The sequence below is a fragment of the Lepeophtheirus salmonis genome, chromosome 6, assembly GCF_016086655.4.
Source record: "Lepeophtheirus salmonis chromosome 6, UVic_Lsal_1.4, whole genome shotgun sequence".
Lineage (NCBI taxonomy): Eukaryota > Metazoa > Arthropoda > Copepoda > Siphonostomatoida > Caligidae > Lepeophtheirus > Lepeophtheirus salmonis.
Genome location: NC_052136.2, coordinates 17,149,202 through 17,170,468, shown reverse-complemented (window position 1 = coordinate 17,170,468; position 21,267 = coordinate 17,149,202). Strand labels below are relative to the sequence as shown.

General features: G+C 29.5%; 1 protein-coding gene across 2 annotated transcripts in view; it reads right to left on the bottom strand.

Moving 5' to 3' along the window:
* LOC121120185 (NADPH oxidase 5) overlaps nucleotides 1–21,267 on the bottom strand; it is a 212,286-nt gene that overhangs the window by 13,849 nt on the left and 177,170 nt on the right. For both annotated transcript variants that reach the window (XM_071889270.1, XM_040715025.2), the window contains exons 2-3: nucleotides 9,492–9,612; nucleotides 46–143 (exon numbers count right to left, since the gene is read on the bottom strand). In XM_071889270.1, coding sequence (XP_071745371.1) covers nucleotides 46–143; nucleotides 9,492–9,612 — 219 coding nt within the window. The remainder of the gene's footprint in view (nucleotides 1–45; nucleotides 144–9,491; nucleotides 9,613–21,267) is intronic.

Here is a 21,267-nt window from a genome sequence, read left to right as displayed (position 1 = left end):
AGGATCCGTCGTTATATTAGTTAATAAGAAAAAAACATAACATACTCGATGGATTGAAGACCAGCTATGAATTCCATGACTTGCTCTGCTGTAACAATCCCGTCCGTTTCTCGTCCTACCAACTCGTATAATTTGTCAGGTACCTAAAATAAATAAGATAAATTCATAAGTATATACGATATTTTTATTATTTGCCTCAAAGTTAATTATGATCATTAATAAATATGTATTTGTTAATGAATTAACAATATTTTATAATTATCTTCCTTCAAGGAAGGAAGGACCATCAAAACTCTTGTGTGCTCATAAGCACCTACCTATAGGTATGTATACATAGCTACATAAACCCAACACTCCTCTAATGATGGTTAAAAAATCATAGGTACTTCAATAATCTATGATTTATTTTAAGAAAATTGCTTTTTTCTAATAGGTTCATAATTAATATTGTATAACATTTAAAAACTTGTAAAAACAGGGAAGACGTTCTCATGATTCGGTATTATTTTTCATTTATTTTCAAAATACATAATATACATATATTTTGACTTAATACTTCTATTATGTAAGTATGTAGAAAAAAAAAGTATCATTTTTTTAATTAAATGAACTTCCGATCATTACCACAATTCCTATTTTTTTTGTAAACGACTTAATTTATGAACTCATTAAATGGTTTAGTCATGAAAAGGATCATTATTCAAATCATAACTCCAAGTTTTATTATTATCGAAGAATTTTTTCTGCCGAAAAGTGTTTCTGCTTAAAAAATAGTCAACTCACTGGTTGATCGTTACTGCATCTCTCAATCTTTCCTCATTCTCTAAATAAAAAAAAAAGAAGTCGAAGATCAGTTATTTCTTTACCAATTCTTACCAATTTGTTGGACTTTTCTTCAATAGTATAAAGGGAATTATTATTAACAAGAGTTAATTCAAGTTTAACGAATCAATGCATGTTTAGAATTTAAAATACTAATAACGGGTATGAGTAGTAGAAAAATAGACAGCTGACAAAAAATCCGGAGAATTTTTTTTTATTAGGTAAATAATGCCGTTAAGATAATAACATCTTTCTCTCAAGTTGTTTGCATATCTAGCATTTTCCCTTTGCACAATTATTCTGGAAGTTCTTCTATACAACAATTTATTTATTTTCCTTTAACAATTTTTAAAGCCATTATATGAAGTTTGGATATCATTTTTCCAATTTTGCTTCATAACAAAGCATATGTACATTATGATTTAACATGACGTCGCTTTTAGTTTATTATACAATATATATATATGTATGACGTCATAGAAAACTTTCCATTCTGAATTTAATAGTAGTTAACTGTTTACCACTTGACAAGATTTAATTTGAGTTGAACAAATCAAGGTTCAGAACACTAATAACCCTAAAAAAAGGGTAATATTAGAAGACAAATCAACAGCTGACTAGAAAACACATAAGCATCCATGTTGTTTGAAGAATAGATTTTCCTCGAAAAATCGCTATAAATATTTTGTTAATGTAATTTTTTAGTTCATTATAAATTCAATCCATTATGACTAGATCCTGGGACAGTAATTTATAACCTTTTTATCACTGCAGAGCATTATAACATTATGTGAAAATTTGATCCACCTACTACAAGACTTTGTGCCATTAATTAGTAAATTTATATAAAATATTATTTTTTTTTCTTCATTTATTAGTGTTAAATGAATAATTTTTATTTTGGCTCAAATCACAAAAAAATTATTTCCTCTACATCAAATATTTTTTTTTAATATCTATAATTTATATAATCTCTCGTTGAGCCCTTTACAATGCACAACGAAGTAATAGGGTTCCAAGGAGCCCACGTTGGAAACAACGGATCTAGGATATGACAAATTACAAAAAGAGTGGATCGTGAGACAAATTGATAGTGGCTTGATTTCACACCATGAGATACGCCTGATATTTGTTTTTGCATATTAAAATAACAAAAATAGTAGTCAAAGCCCGGAGAGTCAACCTTTTTGTCCAAATATTTAAAAACACCGTGTCAATCATACATTTATGTGCCTCATATTGCTTTGTAGTCAAATCATTTCCGTATCCTTGGATGTTTGGCCAATTGTCAAAATAAAATAAAAGAAGAAGAAGAACACTAATGCCATGAGAATCACTCCGCTTCTTGGAATCGAGTCATGAAGGAAATAATAACACAAGACAAAGCAATAATATGTTTCGTAAATGTTGGGGATTTTGTACAATTAGTTATAACTTGTACAAACAGATCGGTCAAGTCGGAAGAAAATATGAGATGACGTTTGTTAGATGATGAATTTAATGTATTTACTTATAAATGCAATGATTGAAATTCCTTCCATCTCGGATATATTACAAGAGTAATATTGGGGTTTCTGACGATAATTAGAGTATTCATTATATACTCAATTATTGATATTATTGTCACAATAACATCAGCAAATAATAAAATGCTTCTAGAATATTCTTACCCGATCATTGTGAAAGACTCAAAAGTATATCACTTCTAGATCAATTTCTTATATCTTTGTATACTAAGCATTATATTTTTAGTTGACACTATTATATACATAGTCAGTGGTAACTCAGAAAATATCCTATTAATTAATAATGAGTTTAATTTAAATGAGAGAATCACAATATAATAAAATAAAACCTTATGAGATGTTCTATATTAACTTGCACATAAATCCCAACTTGTAAAAAAAAAAGAAGTTTTTTTTTGTTAGCTGTAGATTTTTACTCTCATCCCGCTAAAAGTTGATTTGTTGAGCTCAAAAGCAATTTTGTTAAGTTGTGAATACCTCTAGTGCTATGCACTAAATACAAATTAATCCAATAGTTGGCAAAAATATCGTAATGGGTCATCAGCAAGTTAATTTTCTACTTCGTCTTTTTATAGTGACTAAGAAAGTCAGGTTTAAATACGCAATGAAACCTTAATTTACGATTAAAATCATTTCATAATTATATCCAAGAGATAGAATAGCTTCACTTTGTAAGTACACTGGTGTGTCATGACAAGAGCCTTAAAAAATGGCCTTGAAGAGATGACGACTAAGGACATTATTCCCTATCAATCAAGAATGAATAATATTGATTATATATATTATTATATACTGTCTGTTTTTGTAATTGTAATTAACATTTCGTTCATTTATGAGACAATTATGTACACTATATTACTGTTTTACGAATTCCCATCTCTTGCCTCTTAATTAATATTCAATACAATATTTCCTTACAAAAAACAAAAAAGTAATAATAAATTGACGGAAATTATTTTTAAATACATATATTATTATTATTATACATACTCAATGGAGTTTGTGGCTTGAATTTCCAAATCATAGGTACTCAAAAAACAAAACATGATAATTATTAAAGAAGAACAAAAAACAAAATAGACACACACTATATATCTACTAGTGTTGAAACTTGGTCTGAGATTGAATGCTTCTCTAGTTCGGTTTAAAATAATTAATTCTAGACCGATTTGAACCAATATTTTACTCCAAAATCCTGATCTAAGAGCGTAGACTGAAATTTAATCGTTTGCAAAAAGGTTGACAGATTTTTGGGTTTCAATATATAAACCAACTTTCTCCTCTATCCGGATTTATAAGCTGTACAAATATAATTTATGTAGCACATTTAACTTCATATGACGTCATTGTGAGTTGAAAAAATTTGAAAAAAACACAGGTAATCAATAATTCATATATATATAATCAGTCTAGGCCAAATCTTAAAAGAAATCAATCCAGAACTAACCTTTTTAAATGACAAAGTTAGTTTTTTCTACTAAAAATTATACCAGTACCAGACCCGTCTAGGGTTTTCAGACCCGAAAACCAACACTAATATGTACCTACAAATTCATCATGATCATCTGCATATTATTCCAAACGAGGCATCCCCCCTCCTCCTCAAAATAGGTTTAAGGTTTTGTGGTTTTTTATAGCTATATATATGTAATATATGATTTACTTTTGTTCTTCTCTTGAAACAATAATTCTACCTAAAGCGTGACGATTCTAATGAATGTACATTGTGTATACATATTTTGAGTGAATAATCTTTTTCCATCATTCATTGAACAGTTGTTGAGAGTCACGGAACGACTCCTTCTCCTCCAGGGATGTGATGACAAAAGAAAACTATTTGCATATATGTATACCAGTATGGTAAAGAGCGTTGCATGTTTAGAACACAAAGTATGGATGAAGAGCATTGTGTTTTTGTTGTTAGGAAGCTTCTATGGCATAACAATGATGTATGCCACTAAAATGATTTAAAAAGTGAGTTCCTACTTAGTAAGACGTGTCCTCATAGACTTCATTTTCTAAAAACTCTGTAAAAAATAATGGTTCTTTTAAAATACTGAGTTTTGATAATTACCTATGTTCCTTGTTTATAAAAGGAAATATCGATCTTAGGAAAAGACTTCACAATTTGAAGTCGTCATAGTTTGTTCTCCACTTAAAAAGAAAGGGGGGGGGGCGGGGAAATGAATCCTTGGAGAACATATCTGAGGAGTTTTCGAATTTTTCCCTTTTCTTTGGGAAACGAAGCATAAGTTTAATATAACTTATTACTTCGTTTATTTATAAAAAAAGAATACATTATCAAATATCCATGACGTATAACGTGAGACGAGGGAATCAACTGATAAAAACAATATACATAGCAAATTTTTTGTTTGTAAAAAATAACAACATATGCTGAAATTCAAATCTAAGGGTTCGTTGGAAGTAATGTAGCTTAAATGGAGCATAGTCGCGATGAAGATAGAGAGATACTCTTAAATAGAGTTCGGAATGAACAAAAATAGAAATTCTGTTTATTAGTGAATAACCCCTTACTTAGGTGTTAAGAGCACCATGAAAAGCCATGGGTAAAAGCTTTGGAGGTTTCATCATTTGAAATGTGGGATTCTATACATAGTGTTGGACTTAGAAACCATTATATTTGTACTAGCTACAGTGCCAAGATCATGAAACAGGACAAATCTGGTCTCATAATTAATGTCGACTCTGCTGGAGAACTAAAATATATATTTTTAATGTTGCATATGGAGTTGATAAAGAAGCATACGATCCTATGGCAGAAGATTGGGGGATTGAAGTTTTGAACAATAACGTGGATGACTTTGGCCTGGCCCTGTCAAAGCATAAAAAATATCCATGTAGTTTCTCGGTTATTAGTCTGTAGAGTTGTCAGTAAGCATCATGACAAATAATTATTAATAATTCGATTTTTCTTTGCAGAACATCTTGATGCACCTGCTGAATCGAAAAACTAAATTAGATAATCATAACGGTCTGGAGTTGCATATATTTTTAGCCATACTAAATATGGGATCAAATTAATTTCAAGAGCCTGTTGCATCATAGTCATGGAATGAGGATTTTATGAAAGAATGAAAAAAAAAATTGAGGTAAGTATGTAATCTTTCGAAAAAATTGATAAACTTCTTCAAAAAAAAAGAGTAAATATAAGGGATGGGGGAGTTCATTTTTAGTACCTACGTCCGTGCACCTATCTTGTCTCTTTACCTTCATTGTACTGGGCAATTTTGATTCTTAGATGGATTAACTTTGATAAAATTATATCCATAAGGTCAAAGGTTATACAATAATATATTGACTCCAAAATATGCTAAACATCAACAAATTTGGAATATTTTTTTTTTTTCATATTATTTTAAGCTTACTTTTTTTGTTCAAATTGAACCACAGGTTCAGAATATATATCAAAGTTTTTTCTAAAATAACAAAAGTTAACCACTTCGTATTTTTGGAACCAATCATCTGATTGACAAAAAAGAATCTTCCTTTGTGCAAAATTTAATATAATTCTAATTGTTCAGGTGAAAAACTTTGGACAAATTAATATGTGGCATGATCATCGTACATTTATTATTGATGGCTGGTAAGCTGAATTATAGCGTAAGTTTAAACCATTATGATGTACCGGACCTCTGCTAAAGGAAATTTTCTGTAACTGGACCTTTTTTAACTTTAATTGAATATCCCTGTTATAGAGAATATATGGTAAAAATATCGTCATTATCTCCATAACTGTTTTTGATCTCTTCTACTGGATATTCAAACTTGATTTTTACTATTTTTTAGTTAATGAACCTACTCTTTAACTCACTTTAAAAGTACTCTAATTTTTCACCAAATTAGTTAATTCAATTTTGTCCAATTTATTGTATTACATGATTACTATTATTATTACTAAACTATTATTATCGATGAGGATAAATGTTGATGAAATATGTGTCCTTTATTTCAATCCTTCCCAGTTTTAAATAATTTCTATACACTGTAAAGAATTGTAACTGACTCTTGTCAACTTTTCATTTATAATTTTCAAACCATTAAAGGCAGACCCTTCAAATCTTGTATTTACTCAATAATTCGATTCGAATCTATCAATCAATTATCCAATTTATGTCTCGATATAGATGGTATACTAGGCCTAAAAAATGTGTGGATGAATGATTATATTGATTAAATTATGTGTTGTTTAGTGTGCTCCTGAAAAACGGGGAGTAAGACTGAGGATTTTTGAGGAGTTATTTGTTGTACTATTAAATCAAAATTTGTCTTTTAGCCGACACCTAATTACTCTGGGCAATTCTGGGTACTTTCCCTAGTGTACAATAAAATACCGTGTATTTTTTCTTCAGCTATTTTCATTACTTTTCCCAAGTTGACTCCTCTATGATTTAAATTGGCGGACTTTATTAACTCAAAAAGGGAATCAAATATATTTCTGATTTAAATATTAATTTATCTGAATTAAGTACTTTAATTCTATGTAAATTGTATTTAATATATATTTTTGTCTTTTTGTTAATACCAAAACAGTAATTTTAGATCGTTTGTTAGTACTTATATTGTTTTAAGCAATACATGTGAAAAAATTGGAAAACTTTTTTCACTTCTTAATCGGCTAATTGCTGAAATGAACATATCTTTTAAAATTACTCTCTTGACTAGTGGTGTCTCGGTCCTTATTTATTCGGTCCAGTCCCGTATTAAAACCGTTCCTATCGGTCATTGGGACCGGTCCTTAACTGTTTATGCTTTATTATTATTTGTATTAAGAGCATAACATATATCTTGCAAAAATATTCATATTTTCAATATAATGCAAAATATAATAAACATATTAAATTATAATTATTTAAAAATGTAAAACCTCCCTCAATGACGTCACGAAGGATCGATTTTACCTTCAATTAAGATGTACAAGTTAGACTTGACGTATTCTGGTCAACTTAAGACATGTTCAAAATGTTGCAGGACTGAACATTTTGCTAAAAGTTATCCAAATAAGTATCAGAAGTGGTCAGATTAACTAAAGTGTAAAAAATATCGTAAAAAAGGATAAAAGTGTAAATATAATGAATCATAAGGACTTGTCGATGAAATTGAAAAGATTCCTGGAAATACGGGTTTGGTTGGAAAATCTATTGAGAAGCACGGTTGTCCTTCAAAAGCTCTGATTAAGAGAATAATTATTCTAAAAAAAAGATAATGGATAGGACTTCAGTTTCCTTCGTGGGAGGAGAATTGGTAAATAAACGTCAAATGTATGGTATAATTATAGTTATTGATTTTGAAAACCATTTGAATCTACCAGTCACGTTTTTATTATGAAGAATGTTAAGAAAATCTTGCCTAACAAATTTTATAATCCGAGTAGGGTTTTACTTTTTAATGGAATTTCAACACTATCTATAAATGGGGTGGAAAGTAAATCAATTAAATTGAAAAGAAATTGTAGAAAGAGATAGGGTTTGTCATTTTTTTTTTTTTGTGGCTGTTGAATAACTCAATAAGATTATCAAAGGTAAATTTAATAGATTTGGTATTCAACTAGGATCAAGTAGAAAAATGCAGATAATGTGACTTGTATGGTACAGGTTAAATCGGAGAAAAAACTCATTCTAAAGATTGAAATTCTTCTGAGATGCTTCGAAAAAGTTTCAGATGAAATCTGGTCTTTCAATCAAAAAGAATAAATCTGCAATACCGACGGGTAAGTGGACTCTGATATCTTATTCCCAAGTTCGAGAATATGTAATACGGAAACGTTTAGAGAATCCCCGGATTAAGTGGGACAAACACGGAGTAACTTTTGGAAACTTGACGCCAATTAACAGCTTGATTAATACAAAATTAGGTGAGTGGGGAAATTTGACTAGACAATAATTTTAAAAGATACTTTCCCCTTGCTACTATTTCTACGATCTTGCTTAAAGTTTACGAATAGCGTTTTCTTAACTTTTTTGTGAAGCAGGATGTTGGTTGGAAGTCTAGTATTTCCTCGATTTGGGGTTTTTTTTTGGAACGGAAAGGATACACTTTTAGAGGGCGCAATTCCTTCCTTTCATTGGAACAGCTCATATAAGTATATGGATAGACAACGTGGCTTGGGACTCAAACTCGACTTGAAATAATACGTCAGATCTGGGGAAGGATCCAGCAAAACCGATAAGCTTAGAGAGGGACTCTTTGGAGAATAAAATAACTAATATTCATGATGTTAACGGTAATGATACTTTCTCAAAAGAGAAACTGTTCTTTCCTTTGCAAAGAAAAACAGCAAAACACAACTCACTAACTCTTTGTCTCATATTGAAACCTTTAATTGAAAGACACCCTCGTAATTTACACAAAGGGATTATGTTTAAAGGCATAGTTATCATTATTTAATCACTTCAATCTTCCTTCAAACCAAAAGAACTTAATACATTTATCAATTTTTTTTTGACAAAAATTTGGACTACTCTTAAATATAATTTCAATGGTCCTTGGTGGTGATATATATCAACTGGATATAATAAATCATTCTGAATCAGAGCCATGTTTTATATTTTATGAAATGGTTAATATTAAAAGATTTTAATTCAATGATAAATACGGCTTCTTTAAAAAAGTAAAGGCTTAATATGTCAGAATTTATTGTATTTTATTATGATAGGGGATTTGTGACCGCCTATTTATGTACATTGTACAGCTTCACTCATAATTGATTTTACAATAACAACGGCAATCTCTTCCCTACTCTTATGTTTGGCGTTAGAAAACAACAAATAATTTTCTTTGTGTTAAAAAAATATGGGCCTAAGCAAATTATAATTTCCTTAATTTATTAATCTTTCAGTGTTGTCATCGCCAGGAAAACAGAGTGTCAATTGCCATCCCACGTCAACTTTGAATGACAAAAATATGAGTCGATTATAAATTGTTCCAAAAAATAAATAATCAATAATTAAAAAATTATTGTTTATCCATAATAGTTAAACCTTGATTTTAAAGAGCCAGTTTGTAGGATCTTTCCAAAGAAATTAACAGCTCTCAAAGGCCAGTATTTCCTTAAACTGTACTGACAGAAAATTGTGAGTGAATATTTATTTATTATTAGTAAGATATTTATATGATAATTACCCCATAATGTCCTAGAGAAGCGAGGTGAAATGTATTTGGTACGATATCAATCTCTCCTGAGCAGAGAACCACTGATGCTGCCTCGAGTAAAGCCAAAAATTCTTCTTTCTCTTCACCAGAACTGCAAAAATATACAAACAAACATAACATTAGCTAATTGGCAACTTGATGGTAATTGATAGTAATACATTTTGCAAATGAATTTATTGTTAGTAAAATCATGGGAATATTTTATTTGTTTACCATAGTTTTTCTGGCAGTGATTGTTACCTCAAGTTATTTTTTTTTGTTGTTGTTTAGAGGAATTTGTTTAAAGTAATACTTATCTTATTGCCTCCATACTATTTGTTGACTTCTTTACCTATAATTATGCGATATTAAACCCCCCTCCAAAAAAAGTGTTGTAAATCGTACAATAATATACTTTGTTGTTTTTTGTTTTTTTTTTCATTTCCGATTATTAGGTATTAATAGGCGGAATTACGTACTCACATATTATACACAGACTTGAATTAAATTGTCTTTGAGTAGGGCCCTATAACCTTGACAAAGAACCCCAGAGATTAAAATTGAACGCCATTTGTTTCCTTTTAAAAACGACAAAGGCATCATTTATAGTATATAAATACATATTATGTACAGCACCGAAAAAGGTAAATAAACAGATTCTGAACTAAATTACATAATCCTTCTACAAGAGGTAATCTATCATTATCTAGGTACAATCTCTACCGACTATTTAAAAAGTATTTTAACACTTATTTAATAGTGTATTGTAGGGTTTAAAGATCTTATATGACATTTTTGCTTGAATAAAAATAGAGGCAGTGGCTTCAAGGCAACATTTGGAGCATACTTGTAGCTTACTTAAAAAAGACGAAGATAAAAAGGTTACATGTTGCTACTTTGATCTCCGCCGGCAAAAACACTACCAACGTCATAAAACAGCTGGGGATCAGCTGCTTTAAGATTATCAATGTCTGCAAGCGCTTAGGAAAGAGAATAGCCTTAAGGATCGTCCTCGCTCAGAACGGCCAGCCAAACTTGATCTTGAGACCCCAAAAAATCATTTGAATTAGTCCATGAATGTCTTTTATTGAATTTGTCTAGAAGAAGTTCGTGTTCCCCACTACATTATACCCCTAAATTAAGATGCTGAAATGGGCAAAAGCGAGGATTAAAAAAGAAAATAATATAACTCATTATATTAGTCACAACAACAGCTGTTACGTCGAACAGCTGAATCCCAGCTGTTTGAGGATGTTGGGAGTGCTTTTGCCGGTAGAGATCAAAGTGGTAACATGTAATCTTTTTATCTATGTACACTGGCTTTTATTTTTGGTTAGTCTCCAACCTACAAAATTTATCCTTCACAAAATAGAAAGCTTTGTGACAAGGAAATCAACTTGTCCATTGAAGCAAACTAAACGAATCCATAGAATCAAAACTGTGATAATTTTTAAACTATAATTAAGTCACTTTAATATTCACAAATTGTATTAGTTTATTTTAAATACATATTTTTTATTTAAATAAAAAAAGACGATGAAAGGCTCCCCAGTTGGGGTTCTTAGATAAGAGCAGTTGCTAGTTCATTACAAAAATCGTGAACGTCTAGACACTTATCATATTTAACAAAAGTCTATGGGCTAATTGCTGATGGCTATAATTTAGCTGATGATTATCCATTTAAATTTATGCAATATACAGCGAATTATAACGGAGTATTAATGATTAATTCATATTATTCAGTCTCTTTTACACCTTCTCCCCAAACTTAAGAAAATACACATCTCTATCATAGACTATTACTACTGGAAGTTGATAAATGTTTTAAAAGTTAGGATATACATTCGTTACTTTTCATTTGAGTAAAAATTAGGAAAGAGAATAATGTTCTAATGATAAATTCAAGCATCCCCCAATCCAGTTTTTACATAATTTATACAGTTAAAAAGTCCTTACTGCAATTACTGATTTCGAACAATTTATTTATCATAGTGATTGTATTTAACTACATTAAATATATTTATAAATTGATTCTATTGGTTCAAAATTTACAAAATATTCTTGTGTCTATATATCCCACAGGTCACAATGCTCATTTTAAATAATTATATACATTTTTATTAATTTTGTTGGCTCTAAAGTGCCTAACTATGCTGTAGTAGACGACTACTTTTTTCATACTGATTTTTTAGCACTAGTAGCAACCGTGGGGAAATATGTGAAAATGAATCTTAATGGTGGATTATTGCCTCCAATTAATTATGCATCTGATAAAGCCTCAGAAATGCATAATAAATCTTATTAACAACATCTCAATATAAAAAAACATATTATAGCAAAAAAAGAGGATCAGTATAATTAACTATTAACTCATTCTCTCCTGGTAATCCTGTAGGAGATCAAAATATTTCTAAATGAAGAGATGCTTAGAATCAAAATCTTTTATACCCTTATATATTGATAATTAATTCGTTAAACACCTAGATTAATACGGAAACATGAGTTAAAATATTAGGAATATTTCACCTCATAAGTTTATATAATTTTGTAAAGAAAAAAATCGGAGATAAATGGTTAAGGTTCCTATAATGAAGATTGGGTATGGATATATGGATTTTTTTTTATACACAGTCGTTTGATAACGTTTTTCTTTATTTACTCTCTTTCATCAGTTGTATCACTTAGTTCTCTGCCCTTTTCAAATATCAAACTAAATTGATTCCTAATCATAATGGAAAACGACTTGTAGCGTAATCGGCTCATGCTGTTGAAAGAACCTGATCTAGATATTATTTTATCTCTAAGTACATTTTTTCCAAGATTTAAACTATTCTTTATTGAATATTTAAAACATGTTCAATAATTAATAATATTTACATAGAGCTTAATAGATCAACACTCGTTACACTATCATTTTGATTGTATCTCTCAACCTTTATTTATAAATAGAAATTCAAATGATCCGAAATCGTTTGATATTTAGTTTGTTACGTCATTTTCTCTAACAATTTTATAATAGACATTAGATCTACGTTTATCAAATCAACGTTCTGGACACTTACATTGGGAAAGAATGGAGATATCTTCATCTAATCAATAAACTACATAGATAATAAATTTTCCTATATTTATGTGTATTTCATACTACTAAGTTTTTTTTGTAAAGAAATAATGAAATATAGGAGTAAACTGTGACTGATGTAAAGATCCAAATTAGTAATATGAAAAAATAAATAAAATTTGTAAAAAAAGAAGATAAAATCAAAATATATCTTTTAATCTGTCTAAACACCATACTAGATGTACCTTTACAGATACACACCCCAAAAGATGATAATGAGAGGGGGGAGAGGCGAGGGAGGAACCCATCTTTGGGGGATCTACTCTAATTTTTTTTTTTTGAAGATCATAATGTCTTTATAACTCCTATATTTCTCAAACATTATTCGACATTGATGGATTTAACCACCAATGTATGTGTACTATTTATCTATCCTAGAGAGGGTGTTAATTTATTCAAAAGAACAAAGTGTAAAGCCTTGGAGCCCTCATGGATTGAAGCATCGAATCCTTCACTCATTGATCACTCATTCATGATTGTACATACATAGTTATGTATGTAATTACTTTAGTTATAGAGTGACAAGAGAATAGGAAAGAGATGGAAATTCTGGCCCATTCATCACCATTAGTAACAGAACAACAACAAAACCATCACCACACAAAACAATGGAGCTCTCTTCTCATCTAATGGATTGCCTTAATTTGGGGCCATTAGGATAATATTAATGATGTATAAACATATGTTTGAGTGTATCTTAATAGATGAATCCTGGTCAAAACAAACTGTGTACTTATGTCCATATATGTAGGATATATTGTAAATACTCGGGGAGGGCCTTCAATTCAATCAAGGCTCCATTATATCCACAATAAACAGGAAAATTAAAATCAACATTCCTTTTTACATACATAATATTAACTAATGAGCTACACAAAAATATATATAATGAATAGGACTTTACAAAATGAACTTTCTTCTACTTTGGGAAATGACATTTTATCATTTCATTTAACTATTATTATCTTGACCTTACTCCAAGAGTTTCTGCTTTGGAAAAAATATAACTTTTTTCGACATATTCTTAAATAAAAAGGCCCTCTAATTCATTTTTTTATTTTAACGGATCAAAAATAAGTATTTGATGCATTAATTAATTAATTAATTCAGGAACAAGGAGTTTTTTGATTATCTTAAAATGCTAATATTTGCTTATCATTTAACTGAATCTGTACTGTAATAGATTGAAAATTCCTTCTCTTTCGATGATAGCCGTAGTTTTCGTAAGAGTCAGGTGAATAATTTAAAAATAATTTTGTCTTAGGAGAGGGGTAGAAGAAAATTTTAGGAAAACTTGTGTTTTTGAATTTGACAAGCTATAAAATATCTTTGCTTATCTAAAACTAATAGGTTCATTTAAATTATCATAATTTGGACATTACACTCCTTGTTTTGTTCCTCCTAATCTATTGGAAATTTGTATTCGCTTGTCAAAGAGTTTAAAAGGTCTTTTATTTATTAAATGCTTTTAGATTCTTTAGAAACAGTTGAAAAAAAGCCTGAATATTCATTTTATTTTTTTACCAACCCATCTAATGAAAGCTTCTGCTGATGAAACAAAATTACTAGACATTTTAACTTTTCTTAATATTACATTAATATTCAATTTTCAAAGATTAAAAAAAACTTCCGAGTTAAGATGTATTTCCCATGTGATCATTGCAATTTTGGAACTATCCTAGGGACAAAATTTGAATCAACTTTTGTACACATTAAATATTTAAAAAATATGAATTTATGAAAATGGAGCTTTTGTGACGGAAAAAGTTAGTCGATTGCAGAAGAAAAGAGCTAAAATCGGTAAATTTCTTTTTATAAATGTGAAATTTATGATCACTATTCCTAATTTAACAATGAAAAATCTTCTATTTACAAAAATGGGATATAAATTAAGATTATATCTGAAGAATTTTAGAACATTTGGCACAATTCTAGATAAAATGTTTATTCATAAAATTTCTATTAATTAATTATAAAATGCCATTACGTACATTTGGGGGTCTAAAAGTTCTAGAGCAATTTCTCCTCTTGAAAATATAGATTTTAAACAAAAAATATGATTTTCAAACTTAATCCAATCTTCATTTAACTAATTGGATATTTATTGATGTAAAAATTCTCTTTTTATGAAGTTGACTCCAGAAAAAATTTCCAGATACTGACATACATTTGTCAGTTCCTTTCCACAAATAAGTAACTTTTGTCCTCACAAAACTTCACGTAAAGGACTAATGTGTTTCATAAATTTCTTTCTCGATACAATTTCCCTCTTAAAATACGTTATATTTTCAATCATATAAACTCCCTACTCCTGAAAAGAGAGATGGATATAGTTTAACAACCATAATATTTTATACCCAAGAATAGTTCCCATGGAACAATGAGAAAAAAATCATTGTCCCTTTATTTGAAGGGGTAGATTGAATAGGGTTAGGGGGAGTCTGAATAGTCTGAAGAATTTGGAGAGAAAATAAATCTCATCGTATGTATAATTTTATATAAAATTTTGATGAGATCACAGCACAGAAAATTCGAATCACTTTTATGGCTCTAATTATCATAATATTTCATCTATGTTGAATATGTACATATGTTATGTAGAGTAAGTACGACAATAAATTAACATAACTCCACCATCCAGATATGTACCCTGAAACAGCATACATACACACGGAATATGTAAATAAATCCACCTCAAGGAACAAAAAAATAAGGCTTCAAATCATATCTATGAAGGCTCATAGCTTATCTTTTCATCTCCAAGTACCATAAAAAATGTTTTTTTATGGTGGTAGATTTAGAAAATATAACAAGAACAATGACTTCTAGATTACCACAAAAATACAAATAATATATTAAAATAAATTGTGTAAAAAACAAAGAGTACAATATATTTCCTAACCCAAAAATTACCTAATCGATTTATGATGAGCTGAATAAACCCAATAAAAACGGCTCATAAAGTCGTTCAGATGACGGAAACAACGTTAAACCATGATTTCTTATATTTAAGATATAAACAAGACGATACATATTTTGATATGGACAAGACACTTTCAAGATAAAGAAAATTGCATTTTCCGTCGTATTGTAACATTACAATTTTCAAAACTATAGATCAATCATATGAAATCATATGATTGTTTAAGTTTTAATCTACCAAAAAAAAAAAAAAAAAAAAAAACCTATACATAAATAGTTTATCTTGTCTTCTAAAATTTAAAATTTCTCAGACTGTCTTTAGGTATACGTATACAAAAAGTTAATTAGTAGAATTCTGAAAAAAGAGACGAAATGAGTGAATTACTAATTGTTTTGATAATAAATTTATTCTACAAATATTCCTTGATTCATAGAATGTATCAAAATGACAATAATTTTTTCAAAAAAGTTTTCAATTATCTTTTAGCTCGTTGGACAAAATCTAATAGGAATCCTTGGTCCTTGTATTCTAGGGTTATTTTATAAAATTTACTTTATATGTATTACATATATAAATATTTTTCTTATTTGCTGGTTCGTTTATAACGAAAAATATAGGGATTCTACTTCTTGTCGAAGAAAAAGACCAATGTCCATTTCTAATCTATTCAGTCCGAAATATGAGTTGAGTGCTCTAAATATATTCAACATAAATTTATATTTTAAACTACAAACTTTACTGATGAAATATCCCTGTTCTAGGGATTCTTATATGAGTCGGGAGAGCGGGGATTACGTTGGGTAATTGTCCATCGCAATATTGCAATTACTAATATTTACTTAGTATACTCGGATAATTAATTTGACATATTTGGTCTTTTATATTGTAGTTGTATCCCTAAAATTTCATACATTTATTTCAAATTGATTATTTTTGCTCTCGAATTTGCTTAGAAAATTAATATAATTTAAGTAAAAATTCACTTATAAAAAGTGATATATCTTTTTAAATAGAAGTATTTAGCGTTGTTCATACAAGATAAGTAGTTGATAATTTGATGCTTATTAAATAATTATATGATCACATTTTGAATGCCTAGATTTGTAGATTATCATGTCCTGTTTTTGATGGCCTCTCCAATACATTGCTCATGGATATATATGAAGAAACCAACTATACACAAAGGAACTTTTTAAATGTACATATTTTCAAGTGTATAACTGTGTGTGTATAATAATAACTCCTTTAATTTTCTGCGAAAATGTAAGAAATATCTACAATAAATGTCTATATATGCAATATATAGTCAAGGCATAAATTAACTGCCCTTCTCTCTTGAGGGCATTATAAGATTTAATAATGTATATATACAAGATCTCTTAAAGTCATTTTGAAATCTTTTGTCGGTTTGTCGTATTGATTACGCATATATCTGCTTATTTAACAGTACCTTAATCTGCCTGCTCACACCTTCTTTGTACGTACTCAATCAATAATTATTATTGTACATCACTCAAACCCTTATCCAAGAAATCAATAATCATAATACCTTTTCACGGGTCAACCGCTGAATAAGGAAAAAAGACAATAACAACAGATGAATATCTTTGAGTCTAATCCATCTATTTTGATCAAAATGGTGGTGTAAACAAATGAACTTGATGAATAGGAGGGAATAAAATATCTTCTTGATCTCTCTTCCTTGTCTTACTGACATCTTTTTCCCCCATGCAAGATGTCGGTTTTTATTTTACCCCAGATGACGTGACTCTATCATATTCTGTCATTTTTCTTCATGACGTATGTAATTTTTTATTCACTTTGTTAATTCAGTTAAAAGGATGAATTTATACTTGATTATCATAGTCAATTATTGAGTGATAATCAAGTATAACTTACGTCTCTAGAGGACACAAAAGCTATCGTGTAGCTATATGTTTGGACAAATATTTATCAGGTAGTTTACGTTTTTCTACTTGTAGCTTTGATCTTTACAAAAGATTAACTATGCTAAAGTTTTTAGCTCTAGTTAAAAACTGTTAACCTATTAATATCCCTACAATAAAATTGTTAAACAGTCGGGAGAGTGACATAATTGTCTAGCGACCACTATGTAGATGAAATGTAGAGAGATATGTTTGTAATAAATAACTTTTTATGTAAATGTCTATTTACAAATTTTTATATTCTTTTTAAAATATCCACATTTTACAGGATATTTATTATCTAAAAATTACTAACTACATATTAGGAAATATAACGAAAAAAATAAACGTTACAACAACCTTTATAACTATTCCAAAAATTTAATCTTACCCTACAAATATAAGTAAATCTTTGTTAACAACTTTTAATAGTTTTTTTGCAGTCTTTCGGCGTAAAATATATTTTTTTATTAATAATTTACTTGTAGGAATGATGATAGTTTGAGGTAGCCTAACTCTCTCTCTCTTAAACTGGATCAATTTCCTCTTGGTACACAAAAGTATCAAGTTAAATAGGGTGCTATTTTGACCACTCATTTTTTATGAGAGGGCCTCAAGGAGATGCAAAAAATAAAAAGAAGATAAAATAGATCAAAAATAATGTTGAAAAAAAGAAGAAAAAATTATAAAAAAGTTGAACGCAATAAATCAAATATTCACACGAATTCTTTTTCAATGTAATCATAATTAAAAGAATGCATTATAGATAATTACATTTTGAAAAACAAAACAGCATAAATTGTAGGTCTGTCTATTATTAAGAATTTTATTTCCGTGTGTTAAATTTGTCTACTGATAACTGTGACACCCCTCAGGATATCCCTGTCAAACTCATATAAATAAATACAGCTTGAGTGTGAAATTCAAAGAATTATAATTATTTGTCAAACATAAAAATAGAGTATTATATCATTCTCTATTGATTATACATACGATATAACTGGAGGGAATGATTATATATTTATACAAATATATGCTTAGACTCAGCATGGAATCTGCATTAATTTATGCTCCTTACATTAAACCCGAAAAACTAATTAAAGTGGCTAATTTACGTTTAATATTTATAATATATAGTACGTTCTCTAATGGATTAAATTCATATATGTATTAGGGGTATCATAAAGTCAATAGATGGAGTGAAACGAGCCATTAAAATACAATTAACCCACCAAGAGATCCTTCTTAGTTCTTCTCACCATATGAGTTGAATTTAACTTATCATCATTTGCTCGTAATATGAATAATCCCTATTAATTCAAGTAAGAGATGGGGATAAGTTGACATTTTTCAATTTTTTAAATCTAGTGACGTAGCTCAGTGGACAACGTGCTCGGACGAAATTAATCTCTACAACTCAATGCCCATCCACAGTTCCTCTTAGAGAAGGAAATACACATTAAAATACTAAAACAAATCCTAGATTAGATGGAATAATTGTAATACTATAAATCAATACAACTCCATCGGTCCAATTAAAGAAGCATTAAAAAAAGTTTTGTAGGTTTCTACGAGTTGTATAGCTGTTGATTTTTACAGTATGGGGCAACGAATCATGAAGTAGGATTTAAACTTTTTTAGAGCTCCTACCCCTTATTTTAAACTATATTAAGTTAAATGAGCTAATTCTATAATCCAATAGAACATTTTTTTTTAAACAACATTCGTATTACGATCGAGACCGACGATGGACCGACAAATAAAAAGGATATCCGACTCATGTTAAGGTGGCAGAAATTGTCAGGATCGTCAGCTGCTCGGAGAGGCTCGTCTTCAAGTTGAAAAAGAATGGCTTCAACCTCGCTCGGAGTCTTGGCAGCGATAGTCTCAAAAAAAAAAATTCGGTCTCCATCCTTTTTGGACTAGATAAAGGAGAATATAGATAGGAACCCTATGAAGAGCATGAGAAAGATGGCCAATTTTTGAAATTTTATTTAAAAAAAATAAAAATTATGTAAATAGATATGAATTTCTAGATTGTTTTCAAAAAATGGAATATTGGAAATATCTTTTTTGAATATTTATTACCAAAAATGGAATATTTCAATTTTTTTTTTGATAAAAAATCCCAAAACCAACCTCCCCCACAAATTATAATCCTGTGGACGCTCCTGAAGGGATTATTATCAAAGGATTTTTATCGCCGTCAAGCCCGGACTTGAACCCCTGGGACTATAGGGTTTGAAGTGGGACCTCTCACCCCAATGTGGAGTCCCTGGAGGCTGTGGTGGAGAAGGAGTGGGAGGACATGAGCGAGGACTTTGTGAGAAAGACGTGATTGAACTTCCACTCCAGGATCGAGGCTATACTGGTGGACAAGGGAGGCCATAATGACATCCCAATAAACCAGTAAAAATTCCAATTTTCTTCCTCTTTAATTTTCGAAAAACTGGGCGAAATTGTACCTGAGAATCAATTACTGCACGCTTCGCTGCCGCACGCTGTCTATAATCCAGAGTTGTGACACATTTTCTGAATTGAAAACCTAGGAGTTAATCCATACTTGCTACTGCCTTACCGTGCCCACACTAAATTTGATAATACAGCTTAACTATTAAATGTAGTGAGAAAATGGTACAAAATCTTAATATAAAAAAAAAAAAAACCCTCACATTATCAATACTTCAAGCTGAAATATATAATTTTTTTTTAATGTTCATGAATTTTCTTTTGGAATTCAAGTATTAATTTACACTCTTAGGCCCTTTTTTATCAAAATATAAATATTGGTATACGTTGTTAATCAATTTAATATTCCGCGAGAGATTAGTTTTTAAAATCAAAGTGTACCTAGGAGTAAAGTTGAGCCACACTAGTAAGGGACAACTTAAAACCTGTATTTATATAAAAAAAAAGGAGAAATAATATTTTCTTCTTCTAATTTTTATGATTAGAGAACAGCACGTGAATCTTAACGTGTTAGACTTTTGGAACTATAAAAAATTGGGAGTTTGTAAAATTCATAACTGTATAACCAGATTCTATAAATTGCAACTGGATATGACTATTATGCTAGTTAATTCTTCAACTCAAGAAAATCCTCACAACTATGGATCCTATATTATATTTCATGAGTTCTGAATGAACTCAAAAGTAATCTTCTCGTATCGATAAAAATGTTCAAAAACTTGAGTGACTTGTGAGTAAAGAACTTTTTATAATCATGAATAAAAAAACTTTTTGTTTATTACTGTCCTATCGTGTCAATATTCTCAATAGAGAGCTGATAAAATTTGATACTTTACAAATCAATGCTGCGTTGACAATACTACTTATAATTTTCTGGATCTAGAGTTAAGATACCAATACTAAGTGTCTAAACCTCCAAATTCAATATTGGTATATAAAGGTGATGGGGAAACAAAAACAGATGACCCCTCTACCTAATCTTGATATTGATGTATACCTACATCTAAATGTACTTTTGTGCATCACTGATGCAGGTCAGTCGTAAACTCAAATTTTCAAATTATGTTCCATCCACGATATTCAAAATAACTATTTATTACAACTACTTTTTGTAACTATATATATTTGAAAGGAATAAAATACTCATGTGCCAAAAGGGTTATATTTTTGAACTAAGTAAAGGTTAGTATTTTCGTTCAAAAGACGAGACTGACTCAATCTATATTTGACAAAGTCAAAGAAAAACTTGAATCTTTATTACCTCATGAAATGAATCATAGGCTAATTTATATAAATAAAACCAAGGGGGACAATTAATTTATATTGAAC